We start from the raw sequence: 28,000 nt of genomic DNA, 5'->3' as shown, positions 1-28,000 counted from the left end.
CGCGCGCTGAGGGAGCCGCGGGCGGCTCGGGGGCTCGGGCCGCCGCGCGGGGAAGCTGCCTCCGCCCCGCCCCGCCCAGCCCAGCCCTCGCCGCCGCCGCCGCCGCCGCGGGGATGCGCGACTGCCATGGCGAGGCGGCTCTTCGCGGGGGCCTGGCTGCGGCGGTCCTGCAGCGCGCAGGTAGGCCCCGCCGGCCCGCGCACCCCCCGCCGCGCTCGGCCCTGACTCCAGAGGCCGCGGCCCTCGCCACGGGTCCCGGCCCGGGGCTGCGGGCAGCAGTGAGCGGCGCCGCGGGCTCTTGGCTGGGGCGGGCGGCGCTGCCCCGGGGCCGTGGCGGTTCCGCCCGTGGCCGGAGAGCGGGAGAAAGCCGCCCGCCGCGCATCCGGCTGCCTCCCCAGCGCTTCACACCGCCGCCGCGCTCCCGTGTGTCCCGGGCTCCCGCCGCCCCGTCCACACGGGGGCCTGGGGCGGTTACTAGTGGACCGTACGAGGCGTGGGGCTTGCAGGCTTCTGGCAGTGACGCTTCTTTCCAGACCGGCAGCGGCCTCAGTCCTCTCACAAAAAGAGTCTTTTTCTTTTCTCTCTTCCCCGAGCCGAGGGCTGTCCCCTGCCGGCGAGACGAACACTACAGACCGTAGCCGAGCAGGGAGCCAGGAGCATCCCGCCTTTCTCTGTCCCAAACAGAACTTGGTCTGTTCCACAATCCGCCCCCTGGCTCCTTCTCTTCGGACCCCAGCCCCAACTCCAGCTGGGAAAAAGCTGGGTTTACCAGTTTGGGCAAAGTTGCTATTTTGGAATGGATGGAGGTTGGATGTGATCTCTGGAACGATAGAGATAATACAGAATCCAAAAAAATAAAACCTCTTAAGTCTGGTGTATGGCAAAGTAGCTGTTCACCATTACAGGGTTTTTTTCACATTGGACTGGTGGTGCCTTTGTTTTGTGGATCTGATGAGGGTTCATGATATGGCCCTCGTGAGTGAGACTTTTCCTACTTGCCCTGTCCATAGAATTGGCAGGAGGCTACAGTATGCTGCCTTTCCTTGTCATTAGGTGTAATTGTTGACACATGACCCATGTTCACAATTCAACTACCATTTACTTGAAGAGCAGTATTTGTGCAGCCCTTTCCTTCTGAAGATCCCAAATATGCTTTATGTTAATAGCTCATTTAACCCACTGTGCAGCTCTGTCTAGCTATGTTTGTATGGAGATTAGAAGACTTTAACCACTGCATGGGAGTGTAAGGCAGAGGTTAAAACCAGAAAGGGAAGGGAAAGCCTCCCTGTTTTATATTGTTGTCTAGCAATCAGTAATCCCTAAACTTTTTCATCTATCAGCCTTTAACAAAATAAAAGGTCTGAAGCTAATTGTGGTATGTGAGCTCAAAGATCCATTAGTCTGGGAATGCTTGAGTCTTATTCAGCCTTATATTGTGACTAAATGCTCTGTTTTGAAGTACATTATGGAAGCAAAGTTCTACTGAGTCTTTCATAAACAATCGATTAAACCAGACTTTTTCTTATGTTCAACCCATTTTTGACTCAAGCTCTCTGCACAGCCTGAGATCTAATTTGTCTTGTGGCTGAGGTGGCGGCAGCTTAGGGCATTTATAGATATGCTCTGGTGGGGATGGGGGGCACCTTACTGCTGTTCAGAGAGCCATGATAATTCAAAGTGCCCTGCCAACATTTTTTTAGCACGGGGATGCTGATACACGTGATGCTCCAGGCACTTTAAATTAAAGCTCATTGAACCAGCTTTAGTTTAAAGTGCCCTGCTGACATTTTTCAGCATGGGGACACTGATACACTGAAGTTGATTAGTTGAGTCTTCTCCTACGTGCTGTAATTACAGCATGTCAGAGAAGTCTCCCTGCCACATGTATAGGAGCCCTTAGTGATCTGCTAGTGGAAACCTAGCTGTGTGGGCTCCTGCATTAGCCACCTACTTCCAAACCCAATATGAGAGGGTTGGGAATGTGGCATAGTATGGCTTTCCAGTCCTACGCTGATTACTAGTATGTAGGATTTTTCTTTTCTTTTTTTTTCCCCTTTTTTTTAAGGGTAATAGTTTAGAGACTTCTCTGAAGTATACTCTGAGACTGGGGTCAGCACAGACCAGCTTTCACACAGGGATGCAATTATAGCTTCCTAATGTGACTGTATACTTTCTATTTGGAGCGTGGTTTCAAAAAGGAATGTGTTTTACTGTTTTGTGTTCTTAGTTTCTCCCTGTATGTAAATTTACTAAAGTATTTACCTAAATCCAAGATAACTGAATTTAACATGACTTCCTCCCCTGCCCACTAATTAGACTCTGTACGTGGAAAATGTATACATTTGTTATATTTTTTTTCTGTGTATAAAATCTAATTACTTGGGGGATGTTTTAAATCCTCCCCCATCCCTGCTGTTTGCTTCTGCCTATGGCTTGCGTCCCCCTTCCCATTGCCCCCTGCTGCTGCCACTTACCCTCCATCAAAGCTCTGGCCCTGCTTCAGCCTGGAGAGTGGAGCACATGGCAGCTCTGGCCCTCTCCAGCCAGGAAGAAGCACTTGTGGTGACAGCAGCAGCTCTGGCCCCTGCTCGGGAGAGGGCGGGGTTTCACCCCACCAAAATAATAACAGTCCCCATGACTAGTGGTTCTCAACCTTTTTTGTACTGGGACCCATTTGCCAAGATCAATGGCTTGTTCTGACCCACAGTTCTCTGGCCCCCTGGGTCCTGCTGGTGCCCCTCACCCGCAAGCCATAGCCCCCTTGCAGGCTGGAACGCTGCCATTTTTCTGGGGACCTACTACGACCCTTTCAGATATTCATGCAACCCTCTTTTGGGTTGTGACCCATGGTTGAGAAATGCTGCCCTTGACCAGGGGCACTCAGCCTCAGGTCTGCAGGCCAGGTCCAGCCTATGGTGTTGTATCAGCTGGCCTGTGGGCTTCCCCATGGATCCAGAAATTTGGTGACTTGGGAGTAGATTCATGGGAAGACCTGGCTCTTGTGTGCTGGATCTGGCACTCAATTGCATGCAGGGCCTGCTGGAGGTGGTGCTGGGCTGGTGTGGAGGGCTGGGAGGGGGGCAGCACTGAGTCCCTGGGACCCAATCCCAGTGTTAAGGAGGTGGGAGGGGGCAGTGCTGAGCCCCAGAGCCTAATTCAGCCCACAAATGGGCCCTGTGCCACTCATGACCAAAAGGTTGAGCACTACAACCTTAGACCAGGGGTGTCAAAGATGTAGCTGGTGGTCTGGATCTACCCTACAGAGCCCACTCATCTGGTCCCCGGTGCTGCCCATGGATCAGTGCTGACCCATATTACATGTAGCACTGGCTCTATACACCCTGGACAGGGTGGGGTGGGGACAGGGAGTTTGTAGGTTCGATTTAACCCAAGGACCAGCCTCACAACACTCATCCAGGCCACAGGGTCAGATGAATCTGACACCCCTGCCATATCTAAGGAACAATCAGGAGGACTGTCTGTGCCCCTTTTGGCTAGATATTTGTGCTCTTTGTATGCTTGTACTCTTCTAGATCAGAACCATATTTACTTGAATCCAAGACAAGTAAATATTTTTCCCTATTCGGCCTGGAATGGGGAGAAAAAACCTTGTCTTGGATTCAAGTAAATACAGCAGACTGGAGAGGTGTAAATAACTAGCAAAAGGAGGCACAGACAGGCCTCCTGATTGTTCCTTAAGAGTCTAGGGGATTGTGTTATTGTAGGGGCAGGGCAAATTTTATTATTTAACAATAAATCTCTGGTTGTGGTTGTGAAGCAAAGGAACTTAAAAATATGACCTACATATGTATATCTGATGAGACAATATGTGGCTGAATGTTGAAAACCTGAAACAATAGGTTTGAAAGCATATATGGGTATAAATGTAAATTCCAATGATGCTTCACACTTTGAATTATTTAACTGTTACCTCAAAACATGTAATAGTGGAAAAAAGGTCTCATGTTACAGTGAGACTTTGTTTGAGTACGCTTTAAGCATGGATATCTGTGATTGATTTAACTCTTCTGAAAAGGGCTTAGCTTCCAAAAATTTGGGCAATACTGGTGTAAGATTCCTCTGAGAATGGGTAATATATCTGAAAATCTTGTAATTATAATGAACTGTATTGTGATGCTGAAAAGATTCACAATCTAGTATCATGATAGTTGTCAGATTTGTAGAGAAGAGTTTCTCAAGATGGGAAGTTTCTTTGTACCTAGAAAGGTATTTGGGTGCCACATAATCTGGTCCTTTTGGGCTTTGGTAATGTAGGATGAGACTGTATTTAGTACACTATCTTCAGAGATCTCAAGTGCAAGAGAGCAGGCAAGCCACAGGCAGCAGAAAATTACTATTGTTGGAATCAACATAGTTCCTTGGGCAAAGGTTCTTGTGAGTGGTCATCTTATTGGACCAACAGTAGTTAGGAGGACTATAGATAAGCTTTCTGGTACCAAGTACCCTTTCTGTGGTACAGGAAAATTTGTCTGTATCCCTCTTAATTCTACAATTTATCCAATAAAAGATATCTCCCACACAAGTGGTTGCTTCTTGCTCTTTTCCTGGACTATCACAGCTAGAACATCACCACAACACTACCACAGTTCTTGCAGTTCTTTGTCTGTTTATAATTATGTGTTTGGTTTCTATCTTACTGTTGAAATAACATGGCACAATGTCCATCTTTATTCTGTTGTCAAATTTGGTGACTGTTGAAGACTTCATAATAAACTAGTGAATATACCATGATGATACCCTGGGATACCTTCACTACATATGTATTGGAGGTTCTTCATTCTATATATAAGCCCTAAGTGCTGTGCATTCATGCTGACCCAGAAAGAATGTACTGTTTGCTAAAAATCAATTAAACTAGAAATGAATGCAGAACAAAAAGTAATTCCCAATGTAGTTAAGCCACAATATTAATTGTATTGAAGCATAGGAAATGTGACTTTAAAATAGTACAAAATTGTGACTTGTGTTCTTTGTGGCTCATTTAAAGAGGAATATATAATAATGGTGAATTGCTTTGTGGAATTAACGAATGGAATGGTTTTTACTTCAAACCTATACTTTATACTCTTCAAGTATGGTTACAGAAAAGCTGGCTAACAGCCCATCTTGCTATCTTTAGATTTGTTACTATCTGTTCTCTGGAATGCATCCAGGCTTGAACTTTGCCAGAAGCAACTTGCTATAACTGAATTGTAGGGGATGAATGTCTAATTATCCTACAGTACATATAATTCAGTAGAATGGAAGAACGGTGGTAAGATATTTGACTTTGTAGATACTTGGTGTCATAAATTTCTTCCTTCATGCCTTTGTTCTCTGGATCATGTCCAAAGGACTTGGTGAGAGTGTGCAGAGCAGGAAAACCAGACAGTTATTTTTGCTAATCCCAAATGTTACTTTTTTCTTTTTCTGGTTCATTTTAAAATTCTTGCTCCTTCCATGCTGCTAATCAGATTTTGAGTAGGAATGTATTTGGAAAATGCTGAACAGAAGTCCAGAAGAAATCTACTTGTGTAACTCATTTCCACAGTTGAATCAGGTTTTTTTTCTGCCCTCTTCCCCCCACCTAAATCTATGGGTTTCTTTCTCTCAGTCATTATCATATTTTTCTAATATAAATTCTGCCTTGATCAGCCATATAGCAGAAACAAAATAACTATGACAGATGTTAAAATATAACAAACCTGCATCTGCCTACCAGAATATACATTTGATTTAAAAGGTAAGGCACAGAGGTTTTCTTCATGGTGTTTGTTAGCTTTCACTTACTCTTATTTCTAAGCAGTAGTGCCAACTTCTCTCCCACATTGTGTGGGTTTGGGGGGGGACACACCGAAAAGTGAATCAAAGAATTGCAGTAATTGCACTAATAAATAGAATGGGTTCTAGGAAGGCAGTTTTCAGAATTGTCTGATTAAAAGAATCTGAGAATCATGCTTAGTCAATTTTTTCCCCAAGGAGGTATTACAAAATTGTACAAAGATTTTGCATCAAAAGTAGGGTAATCAATCTAGTTGCAGAAGATTAACTCTTAAATTCAAGGAAAGAGAGTTTTACTTAAGCAGTAGAACAGAGTTTTCCATCTCCCTTATACCTAAAGCAGGAATGTCAAAGATCCAGCCCCTGGAGCACTGTCATCCAGCCCACAGTGCTGCCTGTGGGTCGTAGATTGGCCCTGTCCACTGAATGCTGTGTATGGAGCCCTCCTGAAGTGGGCTGGCTGCACATAGCACAGGGACTGAGGCCAGTGCACATTCTGCATGTAGTTCACAGACCCAGTCTGGGGTGTGGGCTGCACAAGGCAGGTCTAGCATGTGCACTGCGTGTGGTGCCTGCACTGGACTGGCCCTAAATGCTGAATTTAGGGCCAGTATGGATCAGGCCCACAGACTGGTCATGTGAACCAGATCTAGTGTGCAGGATCAGTCTGGCACAAACCCCATATGCTACATGTGCCCTGGACTGGCTGCAAGTGTTGTGTGGAGCCTGAGCCAATGCACAGGAACCACAAGTGGCGCACAAGGTCAGTTTGGCCTGGGCACCATATACAGCATGTGCCCTGGACTGGCCACAAGTGGTGCATGTTGGCCCACAGCCAGCATAGTTAGCAACCCTGTCCCCCATCATCTAGAAGGTTTTTCTAGCCTGCCAGTTCTTGCAGGGTCTGGGTAGTTCAGGAGGATACGCAGCAGCTGTTTTCTCTGACCTAGCAAGCGTCCATTTGAATCCACCCTTGGCAGACATCTGGAAGAGAAATTGAGAGAGGAAGGCATTTTCTTGTAGTCTGCTTTCACTATGGGTGCATGTATGTTTATCTCTTTTTTTAAGGGGGATGTGATCTTAATAAAGCAGAAAATTAGGTGCTTATACTCTTTTTTAATTTTAAAAGAAAATGTGGAATGCTTTCTGGGAGGAGTGTGTTCAGAGGAGGAGGAGGAGGTAGGGGAATTTTATGGGAAAAGTCTTAGGAAACTGAATTCAAGTTGCCTTGTGTTGCCTCCTGTCTTCTCAGAATTTTAAGTTCAGGAAAACTTTTATACTTCTCAAAATCAGGAAATGAATAGAATTATAGAGAAGTAGGGCTGGGAGGGACCTCCAGAAGTAATTTAGTCCAGCTCCCTGCCAGAGATAGGAACATCCCTGTTCAGACCAATTCATTGCTTTTCAAACCAACATGGATATACTGGCAACAGCTAATGTGAGTCAACTGCAAGCACTCCAGCTACAGCCGCTTCATTAGGTGTAGGGGAGCTGTGACTGATGTGACATGATCTAGGTTGAGCCATGTTCTTTTGCAGGAGAGTGAACCTGCCTCCCTGACTTCCATGTGTGTGATCAGAGGAAGAAGATGCATGTATTCCTTGAGAAATCAAGTATGTCTCATTTCTGTGGTAAATTAGACTGTCAGTTGCAGGGCAGAGGGGTTCGTCTTCTATGTAACTTTTGACAGTTTTAATAGAGAGGTGATTGTGGTCTGTGTTTTTGAGGTTAAGTGGAAGTATACTGTTAGATGGCATCATGTGCCAAGGCTGAAGAGATTGTAAAAGAGCGTACAGTGGCCCTTTCTAGGGTATAGGCTAAGTGTTTGACTATAAGTTAGATCTAGCTAGCTCCTGTTCATTAAATCTAAAAAGGCAAAATTAATATGTGTGTCCCAGGGACTACGGGGCTAGAGGGAAACCCCGGCCCAAAACTAAAGGAAACAAAAATGCATACTTACCCTCTGCAGGAGTTGAGGGCAGTAGAGGCACGCACACTGGGAAACCACCCGCGCGGTTTATTAGCTGCGCTTACATTCAGCTGAGGCCGGGTGACGTCAGTGAGAGGCGCCATCCGGCGGGAATAAAGCGCGGCCCCGGGGACACAGGAGGCGTGCTGCAGGAGAACGTGAAGCCCAGAGGGAAGCCCAAGGCCGGAAGCAGGCACCCACAGGGTGTCTCTGCCTTGGGCAGGGTAAGCTGCAGCAGCGCCGGGACCGGCGAGAGCCGCAGCCACAAGGATCCCAGCTGCGGAGCCAATGCAAAAGCCGGTAGGAGAGCGGGGACGGGAACCACCAGTGAAGGAACCGGTGGAAGAGCCAGCAGGGACGCCGGTGAGGGAGCCGGAGGGAGAGCCGGCAGGGACGCCGGTGAAGAAACCGGTAGAAGCGCCGGCAGGGACGCCGGTGAAGAAACCGGTAGAAGCGCCGGCAGGGACGCCGGTGAAGAAACCGGTAGAAGCGCCGGCAGGGACGCCGGCGAAGAAACCGGTAGAAGCGCCGGCAGGGACGCCAGCGAAGAAACCAGTAGAAGCGCCGGCAGGGACGCTGGTGAAGGGACCGGTGAAAGCGCCAGCAGGGACACCGGTGGGAGAGCTGGCAGGGACGTCGGGGAGGAAGCCCGCAGGGGCAACAGAATCTTGGGTCTCGTAGTCCTTAGACGGGAACCCAGCTCAAGTCACCGAGCCGAGCGGGTTGGGGACAAGGGAAGAGCCGAGGCGGGGCCGGTGATAAGAGGCTGAAAGATCCACGACTGAAGGTGGCGTTGGCCAGGGTGTAGGGGAGGTTGGAGCCCCGTGAGTTCCCCCCAAAGGCGTGTTGGCACTGGAGGCCACGGAGAGGGGGACCCCACCACTGAGGGTCCAATTAAGACCGCCGCTGGCGAGTTCCGGGGGTCTGCCACCATCACCTGGGGCACCCTCTAGGGACCCTCCCGCGCGACCGGGGCAGACCCGGTCGGCTACCCGCGCAAAAGTAGCCCAGGAACGCCTTTTGGAGCAGAGGTGGGCACAATGTGTTATAGGTGTTTTAAAGTACCACTGAACAAGGGTAGAGTTAAGGTTGGATAGGCCTTTAATTACTCCCAACAGATGTCATAGTAACACAGCAGTGCACAGGCACTTCTTTATAATATTTAGCTTTTGTATCTCAGTGGCAGCTGTACCTTTTTTCATTTTAATTACAAAGGCAAACAAGGACATTCTTTGTTTGCTCTAGCTAGTTACAGAAAAATTAGGCCAAAGGAGATAAATGAGGAATCATATAGGAAGATAGTTTCAGAAATTGGTGTTGCGGGTCCTACTGAAATTGCACTGCAGAGCCTTCCATGGTATTGTTCCTATGCAAAGAAGGTGTGGTGAAGATTGCATAACTAAGTACTTAATTTTAGGCCCTCAAGTCCACATTGAGGCACTTAAAGAAGTAGTCTGAGTTTTAAAGGTGTTGAGCTCTCGCTTAAATCTGTAGGAGATGTGGGTGCACAACATCAGACTAGAAATCAGGAGGTGCTGCTTCACAGGGCGGCTAGGACCTGGAACCAACTTCCAAGCGAAGTGGTGCTGGCTCCTACCTTGGGGGTCTTTAAGAGGAGGTTAGATGAACACCTTGCTGGGGTTGTTTGACCCCAGTACTTTTTCCTGCCATGGAACCAAGGGGGTCAGACTTGATGATCTGCTCAGGTCCCTTCCGACCCTACCAACTATGAAAATATGAAACATATTCAGAATTCAGGCTGGTTTTATTTAGGTAGCCAACTTGAGACAACCAAGTGTGAAAACTTTGGCTATAAAACTAATTAAGGATTGGGTATAGTCCAAATCCTGCCACACATTCAATGTACGATGTGATGAAATATTTTGTTTGAAGTACCTTTGGCCAAAAGTTTGGTGAACTCGTCTAAAACATGGCTCCAAAAGGACCCTTACTGCATGCCTGCTGGACTGCCTTAGGGCTACGTACTTCAGGCTTTCAGAACCCACGACCTGGAGCAGAACCACTAGGCAAAAGCATAGAGGGAGCGGTAAGCCTGGGTTTGCATATTAAGAATACTTGACACCTTTTTATATAAGATCCTATTTCAGGTATAACTTGTCAGAGTTGACCATTTGTGTTGGAATATTCTGTTCCAAATATCCATCTCTGGCTGAATTGTTTTTGGAAAAATGTAGCCAAAATTAATTTTGGGGGGCTATTTCCAAACTTAGGGGAAGAAAAATATACATTGTTTTTTACCCATGGTTAAAGAAAAGGCTCCTGGAGCCTTTTTGAAAGCTTTGGCACCACTACATTTAGAGCAAGGCTTGAAATTTGTAAGGGGGTCTAGCCTTTGTGAGGCATGTGTCTTTGCTTTAAAGATCTATCCAAATTTGGTCAAATAATAAGCATTTGAAAAAATCACAACAAGAAAGCAGATTTAGATTTAAAATTATAATTTCCTAATGGTAGTAACAGCAAGAGAGTGGAACAAGCTACCTACATAGACCAACATGGCTACAACAAAAAACCTAGCGACATGAAAGAGATTGAATTTTGCTGTTTGCAATGGAAACTTCACAACGTGAAGGAAAAAGAAGCTAACCTCAACAGTGCTACCTATTTACATTTTCACTGACATCCTACCACACTTCCAGCTTCTCTCATTCATTGGAGTTTCAGAACAGCAGAGATTCCCTATGCTGGACAAAGGGTGGCTGCACCCAAAAGCTTGCTAAGAACTTTTTTCCAACTACTCAGTTGGTCTAATAAAATATATCATCATAACTACCCAGAGAACCTTGCCTGCCTACATAGGCATTTGTCTGGGATGGTTTAAGAATAGTGAATCTGCTAACTGCAGGGAATTTGACTAGGACAGTAGTAAATCTTAGTTTCTTCAACCTTTCTTCAAAGGTCATGTTTTCTAAATCTTTAAATTATAGTTGCACTTGTTTGGGCTCTCTCCAGTTTGTGTACATTTCTTAAACTGCAGTACCCCAAACTGGACACAGCTGAGACTGAGAGGAATAATTAAGGTAACACTCTTCTAAATTTGTTTAGAATGAGATACAGCAGCATTGTTTGGTTCAGTTTTGTTTGTGGTCTCCCATACTGCAGCAGAAAAATTTTGCATTTATGGCTGCTTAGCTGGCCATTTCCTATTTTGTATTTGTGCACTTAATTTGTCTAATTGACTTTGAAATATTTCTCTTGCTAATCAAGACTATTTAGCTGTTACCACACAGAAAAGAGATCTGGGAGTCATTGTGGATGGTTGGCTAAAAACATCAGCTCAGTGCTAAGGAGCTATCAAAAAGGCAAACAAAATATTACGGATTATTAAGAAGGGAATTTTTGACAAAACTGCTCCTGTATAAATTCATGGTGTGTCTACACCTTGAATACTGTGTCCAGTTCTGGCCCCTACCCCTCAAAAAGGATATAGAGGAACTAGAGAAGGTACAGAGAAGGGCAGTGAGGATGATTAGTGGTACAGTGGGGCTTCCATATGAGGAAAGACTAATGGTGCCAGGCCTGGTCTGTTTTGAAAAGAGCTGCTTCAGAGGAGGCACAAGGGTTTACAAAATACTAAATGGCGAATAGAAAGTAAATGGGTATTATTGTCTCTCAATACAAGAACTAGGGGTCACAAAATGAAACTAGTAGGTTGTGAGTTTAAAGCTAACAAAATTTTTTTTTCACACACTGTAATTTAAGTATGGAGCTTATTGCACCAGATATTGTGGAAGCTGACAGTTTAGCCAGATTTGAAAAGGGATTTGACAGATTTATTGGAGGAAAGGGACATCAGTAGCTATTGAGCACAGGAGTGAGGGGCACAGCCTCTGAATTGGAACTTCCTAGACCTTAAATGCTGGAGGCTACAAGTGAGAGAGGAACAGTGGAAAAAACTCCTGGTTATACATAGTTCACTCTCCCGTTCAGCATCCTATCTACCTGTGTGTGACACAGGATACTGGGCAAGATGGACCTATGGTCTGACCCAGAAAATGACTCTCTTCCCCCCCTCCGCCCCCCATGGCATGTAGCTGATAGTTACTCCTTTGAGTGTGGCTTCATTCTGCTTTACCACCTCTGAATCAGTTGTGCAGCTCCTGCCACCGTGGTTTCATCTAGATCTTGTTTCCTTAGTTTGCTTAGAAGAATGTTATGCATCCATGGCTTCTAATTTGAAAGCTTTGTTTATATAGGTAAAACTTAATAAAACAGTGGTTCAAGCACACTAAAACTTGGAGTGGATCTTGAATGATAGTGCATTAGTCCTTCAGCTGGTCTTCATGCTAAACAGTGGGTGTGTCTACACGCTAATGCACTGTAATTACAGCACATTAAGTTTAGTACCTGTAATGACAGGTACTAACTTAATGCTCTGTAATTGCAACTACTGCGCACTAAATCAGAAGGCCTTTTTTTGTGATGTTAATGTGCAGCAGACTAAATCTACTACGTATTAGCACGGGTTTTGCTCACCGCCATAATGTGTAGTAGAATTAGTCTACTGCACATAAAGCATCTGGTGTAGACACACCCAGAATGTTTTTTGTATAATGTGTTAATAAAGAACTACACCTAAGTCTCTCTTTATGCGAGGGTTGTATTCCAAAAAAACCTTGCATAAAGTGAATTCGCATAAAGCAAATCCATTATTACATGTAATTAATAGGGATATGTACCAGCCTCATTCTACTTCCCCCCCCCAAACCCCCCTCCCCCCCAAAACCGTGACCAACTCAAACAGTAATCGCACAATACAGTAACTGTTGCGTGGAGAGGCTGCAAGCTCTGTGCTGCAAGCAGTGGCATGCATGGGGGTGTGTCGCCAGGGCAGCATGGGGCAGGCTGGAGAGGCACCCTGGGCAGGGAAGAAGAGTGGCAGGGAACACTCGCTGCTTGGTGCTCCTGGCTCCACCCTGCTTCCCTTTCCCCGGGTGCCTCTCCAGCCTGGCGGGCACAACCTGGCTTGGCTGGGAACAGCAGGGCTGCATGGAGAGGCTATGAGATCCCTGCTGCAACGGCTTATGCCTACCGGGCTGTGGAGCCACAGGGAAGCAAGGAAGAGTGGGGTTGCGCAGAGAAGGTGCTTGCCCCACGCTGCAAGCAGTGGAACATGCAGTGGGTGCGTCGCCAAGGCAGCACAGGGCAAGCACCTTCTCCATGCAGTCCCACTGTTCCCTGTTTCCCTTCCCCCAAGCCTCCACAGCCCAGCAGGCATGACCTGGTGCAGCAGGGAGCTCATAGCCTCTCTGTGCAGCTCCGCTGTTCCCAGCCATGCTGGGTCATGCCCACCAGGCTGGAGAGGCACCTGGGGTTGGGAAGCAGAGCAGCAGGGAATGGCAGCTGCTCATCTTGTTCCACCCTGGGGACACGCCTCCTGTGCCTGCTGCTCTTTGAGGGGCACAGCCCTGTGCCACAGGAGGCGCATGGCCAGGGCAGCAGCATGAGGGATGCTGGGACCAGGCAGGGAGAAGAGCCGAGCCGGGCCCAGGATCGGGGCCAGGACCCACTGTGCCCGTGCATCTGCCCTTTCCCCTTAAAAGTGTGCATGGCAGCAGGGAGAGGAGCCGAGCTGGGTCCAGGATCGGGGCCAGGGCCCACTGCGTTTGTGCATCTGCCTTTTCCCCTTGGAAGTGTGCGTGGCAGTGGGGAGCCAGCCCTCCCACAACGAGCCACCAGAGGCTCTGTCCTGCTCCCTGTTAAGGCCCTGCACCTGCACACAGCCCCAAGCAGCCCCCCCTGCTGGAAAGCAGGCCCAGCCCTGCCTAGTTCCCTCCCTACAGAGGCTTCTATCCTCCTCTTACCCCCCCCCCCAACTTACCTGCCAAAGCTGCCCTCTAGGCTACTTGGGGCCACATGCATGTGCTGTATATGTATATGGTGCCCCCTGTCTCGCTGCCTTCAGCTTCCTCCCAGCTCCCTGCGGGCTGGAACTCTGCCAGCCTGCAAGGAGCTCATTGCTGGCTGACTTCACATAACATCGAATTTTTCTCCCACAAAGCGAATTTCTGGTATAAACAAGGTTGTTGCATATAAGCAAATTTGCACAAAATGAATTTGCATAAAGAGAGACCTGAGTGTAGTTTCCTTAGCAATATTTTTAATAGAGATTCTTTCTTTTAAATGGTAAATCCCAAATATCAGATTTTTGAGCTTCCAGTGCTTATTATTCTAAAAGAGCATTTTTTAACCTGTACATATAAATAAGGAGCTCTTTTAAGGTGCAGTTGGAGGCAGTAGTTCTTTATTTTAATACATTACTGACTTCAACTGTTTAAGAACTGATGTTTCACTTGAACCACTTAAAGATTAGTTTACCCTGTCATTCAGAGATGTTTGGCACTCAAGTTTCTGCAATGGCGTTATATTCCTGCTGTGATTTGCTTTTGTCTTTTGTTGATTCATGCTATAGTTTATCTGAATTCTAAATTCAGCTAGCCTGTAGCGAGGCAGGAGGATAGCATGAAATTGGAATACTCATTCTAAAGTGCCTGTAGTTTTAAAAACAATCCAAAAAAACTTTTTAATGGAATCTGAAGCTTGTATTACCAAGTACTTTATAACATAACAGGGGCCCTTACATTGGGTAATGGCATAGTACTTAATTCCATAGTTTTATTTCAGGAAATAATAATATTCTGCTAGTATTACTTTCAGTAATATCTGGAACAAGTGAAGATAACCCTTATAATATCTACATGTTTTCATATCACATTTCACCTTTTATTCCACAGCTATTTTGGCTGGTTTGTACATGTTGCTGTATTATATTATTTATAATTACAGTTTTTCCATTACAAAGAAATATTATTTTACTACACTCCTACATACTAAAAATATTGGTCACTTTTTGGTTTGGACTTCACAAAATTGAGACAACACAAAGATCCAAAAATGGATAAAATACTGATAATTGTACCAACATAATGGCAACCACTGATTGTTCCATTGAGTTTCCCTTTCCTCAAATGTGTCTTTAGCAATGCCTTGCTACACTGAAGGTGTAGATGTTAAAATCATAACAAAAATGCAAGTCTGGCTTAAAACCCCAAGTTTTTTTCCTTAGCAGGAACTCTAGGCCACCTAATCATATTATTAAAAAACTAAAATAATTTATTTAAAAACCAGTAGTTCACTCACCCATTCAATTTGTCATCAGTTCTAATGTATGTTAGAAAGGTAATGAAGTGGCTGCCCTGGAAACTGAAATCCTCTGTTTATTCACAGGTCAGATATGATGCAGGCAGCCAAGTGTGAGCTTTCTTACACTGGCCCATCACTGACCTCAACCTTGATTTGGAGGGACCACCTTCTTTAATGGTAAGAGGCACTTCAGTCTCCTTTCTACAGGTAGTTCATGTATAGGTCTTCCATCAGAGACTGAGCAGGAGTTTACTTGGAATAGTGTGTGTTGAGCTTTTATAGGGACCTTGGAATTAAATAGATTTTTTTAGTTCAGGCAAAATATATGATCTGAACCATAATCTTCATGATCTAGTGATTGTTTTAGATTCTAGAATCTAAAAATTGTTTAGATAAAAAATCCTTTATGAGTTTTTTTGCACTTGCCTTTGAAATATCTAGTACTGTCAGTGATTTGACTACTGAACTTGGCAGACCATTGGTCTGATTTAGAATCACTTTTTTTCTAAACATTTTTCAGCCTTCCCCAAACAGCTGAGTATAAATAAGAGGTACCTCACACATTGCTGTTGTTCTAGGCTACCTGAATTATTATGTGTTTTTTAGTTCATGTTCTTCTCAAGTATATTTTATATTAAATTAAGATGTATAGTATTATGTTAAATTAGGGCTGTCCCAACTTCCAGGCATCTGGGGGCCACAAACCCAGGGACTGCATGCCACACAGGCAGGCACCACTGGCTCCCCACCATCATGTGGGCTGCCCAGTGCACCCCCTTGACTGCTTGCACAGCACGGGCAATCCAGCTTGCCCCCACCCCACCTCATCTCCTTGGCACTGGGTTTTTAAAATATTTTAATATTTTCCCAGAGGCATAGTAGGGCATCCAGGCAGTGGCAGTGCATGAGTGACTGGCGCCTCCTGATCCTAGGGAACCCCCAGCAGAGGGGAAGGGTCAGTTCCCCAGCGGCTAATTGCCACCGCCAGCAAAAGGATCTGGCAGTAAACCCAGAAGTACTGCCGGTGCTTTTCTTAGTGCCCCCATATTCTCAGGGGAGGCACTGGCCATTGCCCCCAATCTCTGGTTGGCGAGGGCCAATCTCAGGGGGGACACATGCCCCCCCATTTCCCCCTATGCATTGCCTATGCTGCTGTGTTGCCAGCATGGCTGTGTGGCTGCAATTGCAGCTGTTGTTTTTCTGCCCCTGCACCCCTTCTCAAGTCAGTGCCACATTTATCCTAGCTTCATTACTTTACAGTATTTTTCCCAAGAATCATAAAAACTTCAAATTCTCTGATTTCTAAACTGCAGCATTTAGCCGTTTACATGAAAGGTTAGAGAGGCTAATATTTGAGGAAAGAAAAAATCCTTTTAATAGCTGTGACTTTAAAACTAGAGCTTTTGTGGGGGTTTTGTGTTGTTTGGTTTTTTTGTCTTGTGTTTTCTCTTGGCAAATGAACTGCTTCATGGAAAAGGCACTCATTTTTCTCTCTCCAACAATCCAAAAGCATGTCAAGGGTACTGAATAATTCTGCTACTGAATGATGCATGTTTCCTGAGTGAGCATCTTGTTGAAGTAATTTGATTTGTAAAACTAACCATTCAGGAGCAAAAGCAAAGGACTAAGATGTTTGCAAAGTGCAATATTTCAAATAGTGAAATATTTCAAATGTTTATATGTTAGTATATTGCTTATTAATCTTATTAAAGAAGTCTAAACATCTTTTTTTTTTTCATATGGCCTCTTTAGCACGGATTGATAAATAGTATTTCTTTACAACATAACCTACCTGGGCTCAGAAGTGCAAGTGCAAGTTTATTCCCCTCCCCCCACCAAAAAAAGTCATATTTTATGCCGAGAGTTCTACTGCTTGCTTTTCATTACTCAGCTCAAAAATTCCATAGCTTCAAAGTGAAATTCATTTTTTTCCTGAGAGACTCAAAAATAAGTCTAAATGGACTATATAATGAGACCAATTTAAAAATGTATTTAATATTTTGACAGTGAAAGTGAGAAAGATAGTATTGCAATTCAAGCAGTAGACTTGAACTGCTGATTTAGATTCTTACTTTGTCTCAAACTTCCTTTGAGTCCTGGGACAAATCTCCTAATCTCTTTGTTGTTGTTTTCTGCGAAGTAGGTGGTTTATTTTTGTTTTTGTTTTTAAAAAACAACCAAACTCCTTATTTTATAGAGATTGCAGGTATGAATTTATTAATTGTGAAGTCTGCGATGGCATGAAATGTTAATGTACTTTGAGGGATAGTGCTCTAAATTTTATTTCTTGATACCAGAGCTACTAAAAAGCTTACCATTACACTACTACTTTTGTATTTGACTTGTCCACTATTTGAAAAATCCTCGTGCCATGGATGATTAGAATAGTCAGTGCCAACTTTCGCAGCATCCTTTTCTTTTTTTTAATGTAGCCCAAGGTTTCTCAATCTTATAGTATAAGCAACACCAAAATGCTACCCAAGTGGGTAGCATTTTCCAAAGTGCAGTCACTTTTATAAACGGAATTTGGGTTCATAAATTACTTTTTATTTAATGTGACGTGGGGCAGGGAGGGGGAGGTTGGGTTTGGGGTTGGGGGGGGGAGTTGGGATGCTTTCCCCTTGCTTGTGTTTCTGTCTACTTCTTTGATATTAATTTAGGTTTTTTTCCTAGAAAATTCTGTATCTTAGTGGTAAGAGGAGGGAAGGGGAAAATGTCTGTTCAAGCTAAATAAGCAAGCATGAAACTTAGAATGGAGTCTTGAAGACCTAATTACAGAGTTGCTTCTCTGGCGCTTCTGTTCCATAAACAGGAAAAACGGGCAGATTTGGGCAAAACGTCACTCTCGTGATATCCAGATTGCCTATGTATACCAAGTGTTTCTTGGTTGTTGTAACTAATCAAACTGGCTGAACAGCTTCAGTGGTAAGATATAAAGGCCTGAACAGAATTCTCAAATGTGTTTTCTTGGCACTTATGCAACTCTTTAGGATATTAAGCAAACAAGACTGTATCAAAATGAAACTTTGGGGAGAACTAAGCACAAACTAATTTAGCTAAAAGTTTCAGATACCTTCTTGCTTGCACTTTGTTCTAGCAGATCTTTTAATGGCAGCAAGCTGTTGGGGGTTCTCTCTCCTGAAATAGCAAGCATTCATTAGCACCCTGTGCTCTTCAACATAATGCTGGACTACTGGCACAATACCCAAGAGAAAGTATCTGTACAGGGACCATTTAAAATGTCTCTTGGGCAAGATTTTGCTATTTTATACTTGTTTGTAAGTACCTAGCAAAATATTTGAGCTATAAAAATAATAAACCATTAATTAGAAAGTACATGAAATAAGGGGTAACATGTTTTGTGAATCTAATTGTGGAAGATAAAGTACTTTTAAAAGTAAAATCAGTGCTGAGGCAGAGGGTTTTGGGGGTATGCATTTTTCTAAAGATCTAAGCGTTCATTTTGAACTCTTTTGTAATCTTATTCCTTACTTATTAGATTGGAACATCCCTAACTAAAATTTTTTATTTTAAGCATCTCTTATTCTCTTTGATTGGGTTTTAATTTTGAAGATGCTTTAATTTACAGCAACTCTGTTACAGATCTCTCTTGGAACTATAGTTATTCATCAGTTTCAGATTAAATTTGAAATGAATGGCTGTTTTGGTTTTGCTTCAAAGTTGGCATCTTCAGTCATAGAACCTTTTATGTCCATTTTCACTTTACTAACTCTCATTTCCACTTTTGCCTTTCCAGTATTGCTTCTTTCTACATGGTTCTCAAGTCATGTATTTTACCATATAAAGAAGAGATTCTACAGGGCTGGAAAAGAATAAACTGCATATCTAGCTTTCCTATTGCTAAGACTGGTCTTTGCTTCTTTGTTTTCTCTTTCTTTTCCCCTGTTCTCCCTTCCCCTCCCCCCCCCCCGGCAAATCCTGTCTGCTGTTCCTGGGTCTAGTACTCCAGATCTGTCAGTAGAAAGAAAGAAAATGGCCATAGCAGCACCATCCTACTTCCTCCCTCCTATCCTTCTCCCACCCCAACTCTCAAGAAGCCCCACACATCGGGGCAGGGGACTGGACTCGATGATCTTCCGAGGTCCCTTCCAGCCCTAATGTCTATGAAATCTATGAAATCGGAGATTATCTCTTCCCCCCCAAACATCAAACCCTCCAAACTAATAGAATAAAAAAGAAAAAACTACCGATAGGATTACAGGATAATATGTAGTGAGTGCATAGATGATGTGTAAGTGTTGACAGCAAGGGGGCACAACTCTGCGCTGCCGCCACCCCCCTGCTGTTGGGTCTGGCTGAGCTGCAGGCTCGTGCCCTGCTGTCAGTGCAGAAATTGCACTGCCACTGCTGCCTTTGCTGCTGTCGGGCCCTGGCTCCAAGCCAGGCTGCAGCCCTGTGCCCCACCATTGGAACAGAAATCTGGCAGGGGGCATGTGGCCCCTGTGCTCCCCCATGTGTCTCCTATGAGTGAATGGGGTGGAAGCAGTCAAATTAAATACAGCAATCTAGCAGACCCTTTTAGGCCAAAATGGCACACAGGAAACTTCCAATAGTATAGCTATCTTGTGCATTTTCAAGGATGAGGGAGACTTCAACACAAAGGAAACTATTCCCTCCTACATTAGCCTCTCTGTAAACACACTATTAGATGATAATTTTTAAATCTGTGTAAGGTTCTATCTTCAACCAAGTTCCTGCTTTGTTGAAGGTGTTATGCCTGTCATTTTGAAGTGCTAAATCAGCAAGAAGTGGTTCTTACAGGAGGAAAAATGTGAAAGTACAAAATTTGTATTAAACTGGTTCTCAGCCCAACTTCCCTCTATGATGGCCTTGCTGTTTTCATTTCTATTCCTGCCCTCATCCTCCCCACCTCCTCCCCAGTTGCAATACAGCACCAGGTTTTTTTTGCTAGTCTTGTTAGTCTGAAATCAGGCAAAAGACAGGTCATGGTAACATCTTGGATTTTTCCTAGTTCGTGCTTCTCTGAACCAGTTATTCTAAGGTGCCCCTGCCCTACTTTTTACATACCAGTAAAAAATTGGTTGGGTTGTATATAAAGCCTAAATGGCAAATCATATTAGGACAGTGGAAGCTGACAATATTATGACTGGATGAATTACATTTTATTTTTATTTTTCATCCTTAGGCTCGCTTCTCATACATGCGGATGAAATATCTCTTCATCTCCTGGTTGGTAGTATTTGTTGGCAGCTGGATTATATATGTTCAGTACTCCACTTACACAGAGCTATGCAGAGGGCATGACTGTAAGAAAATAATAGTAAGTATACTTCTATCGCTTATTCTTCAGCTTTTTATCATCCTGTGATTTGTTTGAATCATTCAGTAGTTACACAAGTAATTTTATTAAAGTGTTGTTTATTAAATCAACCATATGCAATAAAAATAATTCAGTTTACTTGCAGATAATTTACTTACAGATAGTTTCATAGCCTGGAAGCATGTGACTTTTATAAATAAGGCAACATGACTATATTTACACACACACACACACACACACTTTATTGTCCCTTCTTTTTGTTCTACACAATGTTTCACTTATTTGTTTCAGTGTGATAAGTATAAGACTGGAGTTATTGATGGATCAGCATGCAGCAGTCTTTGTGCTAAAGAAACTCTGTATTTTGGAAAATGTTTATCAACAAAACCCAATAATCAGGTATGCCATTATTCATCTGAGCTAGTTACATTATTTGTTAGCTAGCTTGTTTAGGGGGTTTTGTAATTTTTAGGCAGGCCTTGTTGTAATGTATCAGATCTCTCTTAAACAATAAGTCAAAGTTTAAATATCTCAGTGAACAAAAACATTTCAAATGTAGGTATTTTAAACTAAGGATTCCAAGATGCAGCACTTGTATAGTTCTATTGCACAAGAGTGAATTCTGATCTGCCAGTCAGTTCAGGATAGTAATCTCTGATTCTTTTTGAGTTTTTATTTCATTCAGCTGTTGGTTACTATTAAAGGTGAAGGGTATCACTCATAACTTAAATATCTCTAGATGTTTTTAAATCTTCTACACTTGAGTCTGGGAAAATCTATGATGAATTTGGGGGAGGGAAAGGGAAGTGTCAACCAGCGAACATGTGTATTTGGCATTTCCTTGTGTACTTGTTTTTGCGGTTTCATACTATAAAAATGTGTGTTCTCTAACATTCTCTGCATGTGTGTATATACATGTCAACACATATAAGCACATGCATGTGCCCTCTTTATTTTACAAATCAGATGCTAAAACTTTAAACCATAGAGGGCACGTCTACATGAGATGCTTAATGCACAGTAGCCTAATAACACTGCACAATAACGTGCCTGGCAAAAACCATGGTAATATGCTACTGTGCAGTAGTATTAGGGTACTGCACAGTGTCACTAAAAAAACTATGCACTGGCACTACTGTGCAGTAACTGCAGTTACTGTAATTTAGTACTTCATTAAGCAAGTACTAAACTGAATGCAGTAATTACTGCGCATTAATGAATGTGTAGATGCACCCAGTGAAACTGATTGCTGTGGTCTCAGTCTGAGCAACTAGGACCTACAGCACAATTGGTTCCAAAACTGAGACTCAATATGTATTAAAGGTTTTGATGGAATGCTTGTTCTAGTACAGGAAGAGTAATCAACATTTGGGGAACAAAATCTGGGGGACAGTTCCAGAGGTTTCACAGGATCCTGGAACAAGTGCTCTACACTACTTCTAGTTCTGAATATTGTAGCTGCCTTTAATGTGATGCTGCACCTGGGCTAAATAGCTCTGTAGAGAAACAAAACTCCCATATGGTGCTACACCCAGGCAAATGACCACAGCTGTATACTGCTTTAGCTTTGTGCCAGGCAGCATCAGGTTCCTCGCTGTCTGGAGACAGGGCTATCATCATGCAAACATTCAAGGAGGAGGGAGAGTTGGTCAATTCAGGACCAATATTTCGAATTTTGGAAAAAAAGTTCAATTTTAGAGACTCTTTGGGGATGCTGTCCCACAAAATCTGGGACAGTTGGTTGCTTTTAAATATAGCATGCTTCTTCTCTGTTTGGCTGCTCCCTCAAGCCAAAGCAAAGTGTATGCCTTATCCTTAATGGATAACTTGTGGATTCCTATGTATGAAGTATGCTTCCATAGATGATGAAGCCTTTGTTCTTTATGATTTTCAATATAGTGATATCTCTCTCAACTTTTAAAATCTATTATTGGATGTGAAATTGTCACTGCCTGTCCAACAGCTGTCAGTACACTTCCATGAGCAAATCCTACACTCTGCTTTAAAGGATGTATATACCTCGTTTTTTAAGCAATTGTGAAGCAGAGGAGGAGTTTAGAGGAAAATCTTCTATGATTTTTGAATCATGTTGCCTTTTTTGTTTTTCCTCTAGATGTATTTAGGAATGTGGGGTATTCTGCAAGGTGTCATAAAATGCCAGATGGAAGAAGCTGCTCACCTTGATCTTGGAACTGAACTGGAACCAAGAAAGGAAATAGTTCTGTTTGATAAGCCAACGAGAGGAACTACTGTTCAGAAATTCAAAGAAATGGTATATGGTCTTTTTAAAGTAAGTGTATTACTAAAGAAAATACTTATAGATGCTGGTTCTCACCAGACTCATGCTTTTTTCCCTGATTCTTTCCTTCTTTTTGTTTCAATTCCAACAACTCTGTAGTTTTGTAACAGTATATGAACAGAAATAAAATGCTAAATAATACAGTTATGAAAACATATTATCTAAACACAGATGCAAATTAAAGTATATTCACTTAAAGAATCAACTGCATTCTGTGATTGGGGGAAAAAATTCAATTTTGTTATAGGCTTCAATGGTTGGCTACTGACATGATCCTGTAAGAGAGAAATTTTAGCCATGATCCTATAAGAGAGAAATTGTAGCCTCTGATGCTTGTCTTAGAAAGTCATGAGGTAACTAAAAGAAGAGTAAGAAGTGATGTATCTAAAGGGAAGCAGGAGTGTCACCATCCCATGTTTTAAATTTTTAATCTTTTGGAGCTTTAAAAGGTAGGCTTGTGCTGCAATTTTGAGCTGTTTTAGCCAGGTTTCATGTGGCATTTATAATACTGGTGGGATCCCAGAAGACCTGTTCATTTTGGAATAGGAACAATATTTTAAATATGGTTATTCTAAAACAGTGCTGCTCTACCTTTTTAGACTCGAGGCTCCCCTAGAAAATGGCAGATATTAGTTTTCACTCACATTTTTGATTACAGAAAAATAAAAAAGCAATTTTCCTGTTGCAAAGAGCTCGGACCACAGCAGGTCAGAATATTTTTAATGCTATGGATGCAGGGTTTACCTTGTGAATCTTGTTAATAACAGTGCGAACATTGCTTGACATCCTGTAGCATCTTTGAATGGATCTGAAGGCACCCCAGGGTGCTATGACACCCAAGTTGAGATCACTTTCCTAGAACTTAGCCAGCATCAGTTTCTTTAACAAGTGTGAAGGAGACTTAAATATTTTTCTGTACTACACTGAAAGCAGAGTTGTCATACTAAAAATTATTTCTATTCCCATATGTAGTCTACAGAAAAGGGCTTTGTTTTTGTGCTCAGAGGTGGGTCCTCCCTTCTGTTTCTATCCTCTCCTCCTCCAGTCACTGCTGCTTGCTTTCCGTGCTGTCCCAGGAGGGGTGGGAGAAGCTTCAGAGCTGCTTGTGCTAGCTTGAGCTGGGCTGTGTGGGTGCTGGGCTCAGCTGGGAACAGTAGCAGCCACAGTGGGGAGGGTGTAGATTCCCTGAAACTGCTCACTCCCTCCAAGAGCAAGTGTGGGAAGCTGTGCTGTAGCTGTCTTAGGTCAGTCCAGCCCCCATGAGGCCCAGTTGGAGCAGCTCTGCCCCCTGAGATAGTGGGGAAGGCAGCAGTGACTGGAGGAGGGGACATGCCACTGAACGTGGAGGGGAGGGAACTTTCTTCTGTTTTGGGGACTTTAATAGTCCAGCAGCATGGTCCAGTCCAAAAGGGGAGTGCTGCTGAACCACTGCACCCCTTTTTGGATCTGCCCCTGCTGCTGAGTGAGGTTGGGGGTTGTGTGAGTATCTGTCTGTACTGATTTAAAGGCAAAAATCTACGGGTGTCTTGTATAGTCTTATCTTGTATAGTGTGGTGAAAAGAGCACCAATATCCAATCTAGACAAGTGTTGTAATTTTCTGTAATTAATACCAGTGGAGCAGTAGAATCTGCGGTAGAAAAACTTCAGAAAATGTTGAGCATGGATAAACCCTTTAATTACTTAACTGCACTAATCAAAGTTATACGTAGTACAGTTCTGATCCTAATAAAGACAAGGCAGCTCTGTTCAAACAGTTAGGGTTTATGAAATCAGTTAAATGAAAGTTTTTTATGCAGAATGAGAGAACTAAATACACTTCCTAGTATATATAGGTTTAGTACCAAATAAGTTTCAGTATCTCTGTTTATGCCTGGCTAGAAACTGTTGCAAAGGATCCTCCAGGATAAAGAAACCATTGTAAAGGATTGTATCAAAACATTTGTTATCCCTTTAAACAGTTGCAAGGTTCATCAGAAAGTTCAGTCCCATGAATCCTGGTAAAACAGATCTAGTAATGAAACTTTTTAACAATTTGAGAACTCTAGATTGTTGCTTGTTTCGGAAGGCAAGACAGGGGTGGGGAGATGATCATAAAATATCAAATACCTTTATTACAGGATATGTTGCAATTTACACTTATTCTAGATGAACAGTAAGTAATGTAGTGGAAAGGCTAATGTTCCTTTCTTTTCAGCGTTTAGATTTCAAGATACTATGGTTTGTCTTCAGCGTTCAAACCCTCCCCCTCCAACTTTACTGAAACTGAAAACCAGAGCATAACCATAGACAGTGCTGTTTAGTCCCTAAGCTTAAGACAATATTTAATTGAATATCTGAATTGATTTATCTGTTGTATATTTAATAGCTTTTAATAAGAAAATGCATCTGAAATATATATATTTTTGTTATTTCTAGGTTAAATTGGGAGAACAAGGAAATCTTTCTGAACTGGTTAATCTCATCCTGTCAGTTGCTGATGGAAATAAAGATGGAAGAATTTCACTGCCAGAAGCAAAGTCAGCATGGGCACTTTTACAGCTAAATGAGTTTCTACTAATGGTGATCCTGCAGGATAAAGAACACACCCCCAAACTGATGGGGTTTTGCGGGGATCTCTATGTGATGGAAAGAGTTGAATATACCTCCCTCTATGGAATAAGCCTTCCCTGGATCATAGAACTTTTCATTCCCTCTGGTTTCAGAAGAAGCATGGACCAGTGGTTTACTCCATCATGGCCTAGAAAAGCTAAAATAGCAATAGGGCTTTTAGAATTTGTGGAAGATATTTTCCATGGTCCTTATGGGAATTTTCTTATGTGTGATACGAGTGCCAAAAACTTGGGTTATAATGATAAATATGACTTGAAAATGGTGGACATGAGAAAAATTGTGCCAGAAATTAATTTGAAGGAGTTGATTAAAGATCGTCACTGTGAGTCTGACTTGGACTGTGTTTATGGTACGGACTGTAGAACTCTATGTGACCAAAGTAAAATGAAATGTACCACAAAAGTAATTCAGCCTAATCTGGCAAAAGTATGCCAGCTACTGAAAGACTACCTGCTTCGTGGTGCTCCTTCAGATATCCATGAAGAATTGGAGAAACAACTGTATTCATGCATTGCCCTTAAAGTCACAGCAAACCAGATGGAGATGGAGCATTCTTTAATACTAAACAACTTAAAAACTTTACTGTGGAAGAAAATATCCCATACAAATGATTCTTAGTTTCTTCTCCCACAGAAGAAAACACTGGTGCCATTATAAAAGGTTTGGTACTTTTTATCAAATGCACATTCAGCATTTTTAAATTTTTCTTCAAAACTTGGACTTTACTAAGTTCTCTTGCTCCTACCACAGTACTTCTTGAAGAGGCATGCAATTTTATGAATTCTCTGGCAGAAACCAGGAGCCTTGTGGCTGTAACAGTCTGTCATGGAAACTTAAAAAACCATGCGCCTGACCTTCCCCTTGCACTTTGGCAGATGATCTTCAGCTGGGGTCTCCTGTCAACAGTACTCACTGTGCTACCACATTGATGAATGTAACTTTTTTTACAATGCTGTGAAAGCATAATTCACTTGTGAATATCCATGAGTTAGGCTTTTTTATTTCCAAGTCATTTGACAAAATATTAGCCAAAAGACCCACCACACCTGGAAACAATGTGGTTATGTTCAAGCTGCTGTTGTGAATGAACTGAATATTTGAGGTTTACTACTTCAGTATGGCAGAATTTGCACATTTAATGGAAAAAAAAATTAAAGTTGCTAAACTCAGTGTGACGAAACTTATTTCAGAAAGCTGGGGATTTTAGTATGAGATTTTTAGTTAGACATTGTGTTTGAATAAACCTTTTTACCTCATGCTTAATTACATCTTGAATGTTACAGAATTATCTAAATTTTTCTTATTAAAGGTCCTTGTACAGTATACCATGTTGAGAGCCAAGCATTTTAAGATATGTATTATAACAATTTGCACATAGCAGCAATATACAGGTATGTTAGAGAGGAGCTACCGTGCCTGGATCTTGAAATGTCCACACACTTATGAAGAAAGATAACCCAGTCAATTTGAAGACAAGGATTTTGAGGACTAGAGCAAAATTGTATTTTAAAGAGAAGGGGAGTAATATTGTTGATCGTTTGTGGATAGCAGCAGTTATAATGGAGACCCACATAGTAAAGATTTGCAGTACTTTGACCTGCAGGCAGCCTTAGATCAGAGTTTCCCAAAGTTTTTGCCCCAAAGGGCTATTTCAAAGGGGTAGTTATGGGTGGCAGGTTGCAAAAAGTGGACCTATGGGCTACACTTTGGGGAAACCCCTGATAACGTTTCAAGCCAGGGGGAAAAAAACTACTGGGTCACAGGCCACACTTGGGAACCCTTTCTTTAGATAGTCTAATTGAAGTAGATCCACGAGTTCTTAACTGAAATTTCATTTCATAGTTAAGGCTGCATAGAGATCAGTTTTTCTATTTAGCATATCTCTAAACTGGAGCTAGGTCTAAGCCATAGGACAGGATCTAAATCTCAACCTGCCTTCTCCTAAAGGTTGGTGTTCTGTTTTAATGTGGGTCCTCTCCTAACCTGAATAATAGATCAACAATTAAAATAATATTGGAAATATTCTCCTCTATGTTCTGACAGCCTATTTTGTGTTATATTTTTAATTGTAGCAGAGGGGGAGGTATAGTGTGTGCAACCCTAGAGCCATGAGTAAATATTGAAGCTTAGATGACAAATAACTTTGATCTCATCCTTGCACTTATTTCATCCACATCACCACTACATAGCTTTTAATCTTTTTAGTCCCCAACTTCAATCACTGCTAAGAATAATTTTGCAGAACTTTCATGTATAAAGCTTTTGTTAATACTGTGCTTGATATTCATTCCTGTTTAATAAATCTTCACTCCTAAGCACTTAACACAGCTGTTCCAAACTTTTCTTCCAATTGCAACCTCTGTGACTTCTAAGAGCAAAGCTTACCCCAAATAAAGCAGGATAACTTCCACAGGATTCTGGATATAGTGGTACCACGGAGCTGTTGAGACATAGTAAAGTCCTGTCCCATGTCAAGGACTTGAGGATTTGGAGGAATTAAGGACTTTTTACCTTAATTGCATCCTCTTCACTTAAGATATCTAAGCTCTGGGCTTTAAGCCACCTAAAATGCTTTTTACAAATCTAGTCTCTTATTTTGTGTGCAACTTCTTGTGGCAGGTGGCTGGGAGAGAGGGGAGGGATGAAAATTCATTTAAAGCTTTGTTGTTTTTAGTGCCATGTCCAACATTTCTTAAATGAATATGAGTACTTGCCTTCAAAAAAAATCATATTTTATTAAGGTGCAAAATAAATGCTCTCTTGTCCATACCTATGGTGTAGAGTATTAATACACTTCATTAGTATGTGTAGCTTTGTCTCTAAATATTCAACTATTGTTCGACTTTGCAGCTTGTTTGAATATTTAAGTTATATAAA

The 28,000-nt window shown here is 42.7% G+C and overlaps 1 protein-coding gene across 2 annotated transcripts; it reads left to right on the top strand.

The window, feature by feature from the left end:
* DIPK1A (divergent protein kinase domain 1A) lies at positions 1–27,892 on the top strand. Of its 2 annotated transcripts, XM_059728055.1 has the most exons (6): positions 1–180; positions 14,996–15,088; positions 20,079–20,213; positions 20,505–20,612; positions 22,327–22,503; positions 24,929–27,892. In XM_059728055.1, the coding sequence occupies exons 2-6, from the start codon at positions 15,086–15,088 to the stop codon at positions 25,739–25,741; spliced, it is 1,236 nt and encodes a 411-aa protein (XP_059584038.1). In that variant the 5' UTR covers positions 1–180; positions 14,996–15,085; the 3' UTR covers positions 25,742–27,892. The 2 variants fall into 2 exon arrangements, with proteins under 2 accessions (XP_059584038.1, XP_059584037.1); XM_059728054.1 differs by lacking the exon at positions 14,996–15,088.
* Positions 27,893–28,000: the final 108 nt, after the last annotated feature.

The sequence above is a fragment of the Alligator mississippiensis genome, chromosome 5 (genome assembly GCF_030867095.1).
Source record: "Alligator mississippiensis isolate rAllMis1 chromosome 5, rAllMis1, whole genome shotgun sequence".
Taxonomy (NCBI): Eukaryota; Metazoa; Chordata; order Crocodylia; family Alligatoridae; genus Alligator; species Alligator mississippiensis.
The sequence above is the reverse complement of the archived record's forward strand: the minus strand, read 5'-3'. Positions and strand labels throughout refer to the sequence as shown.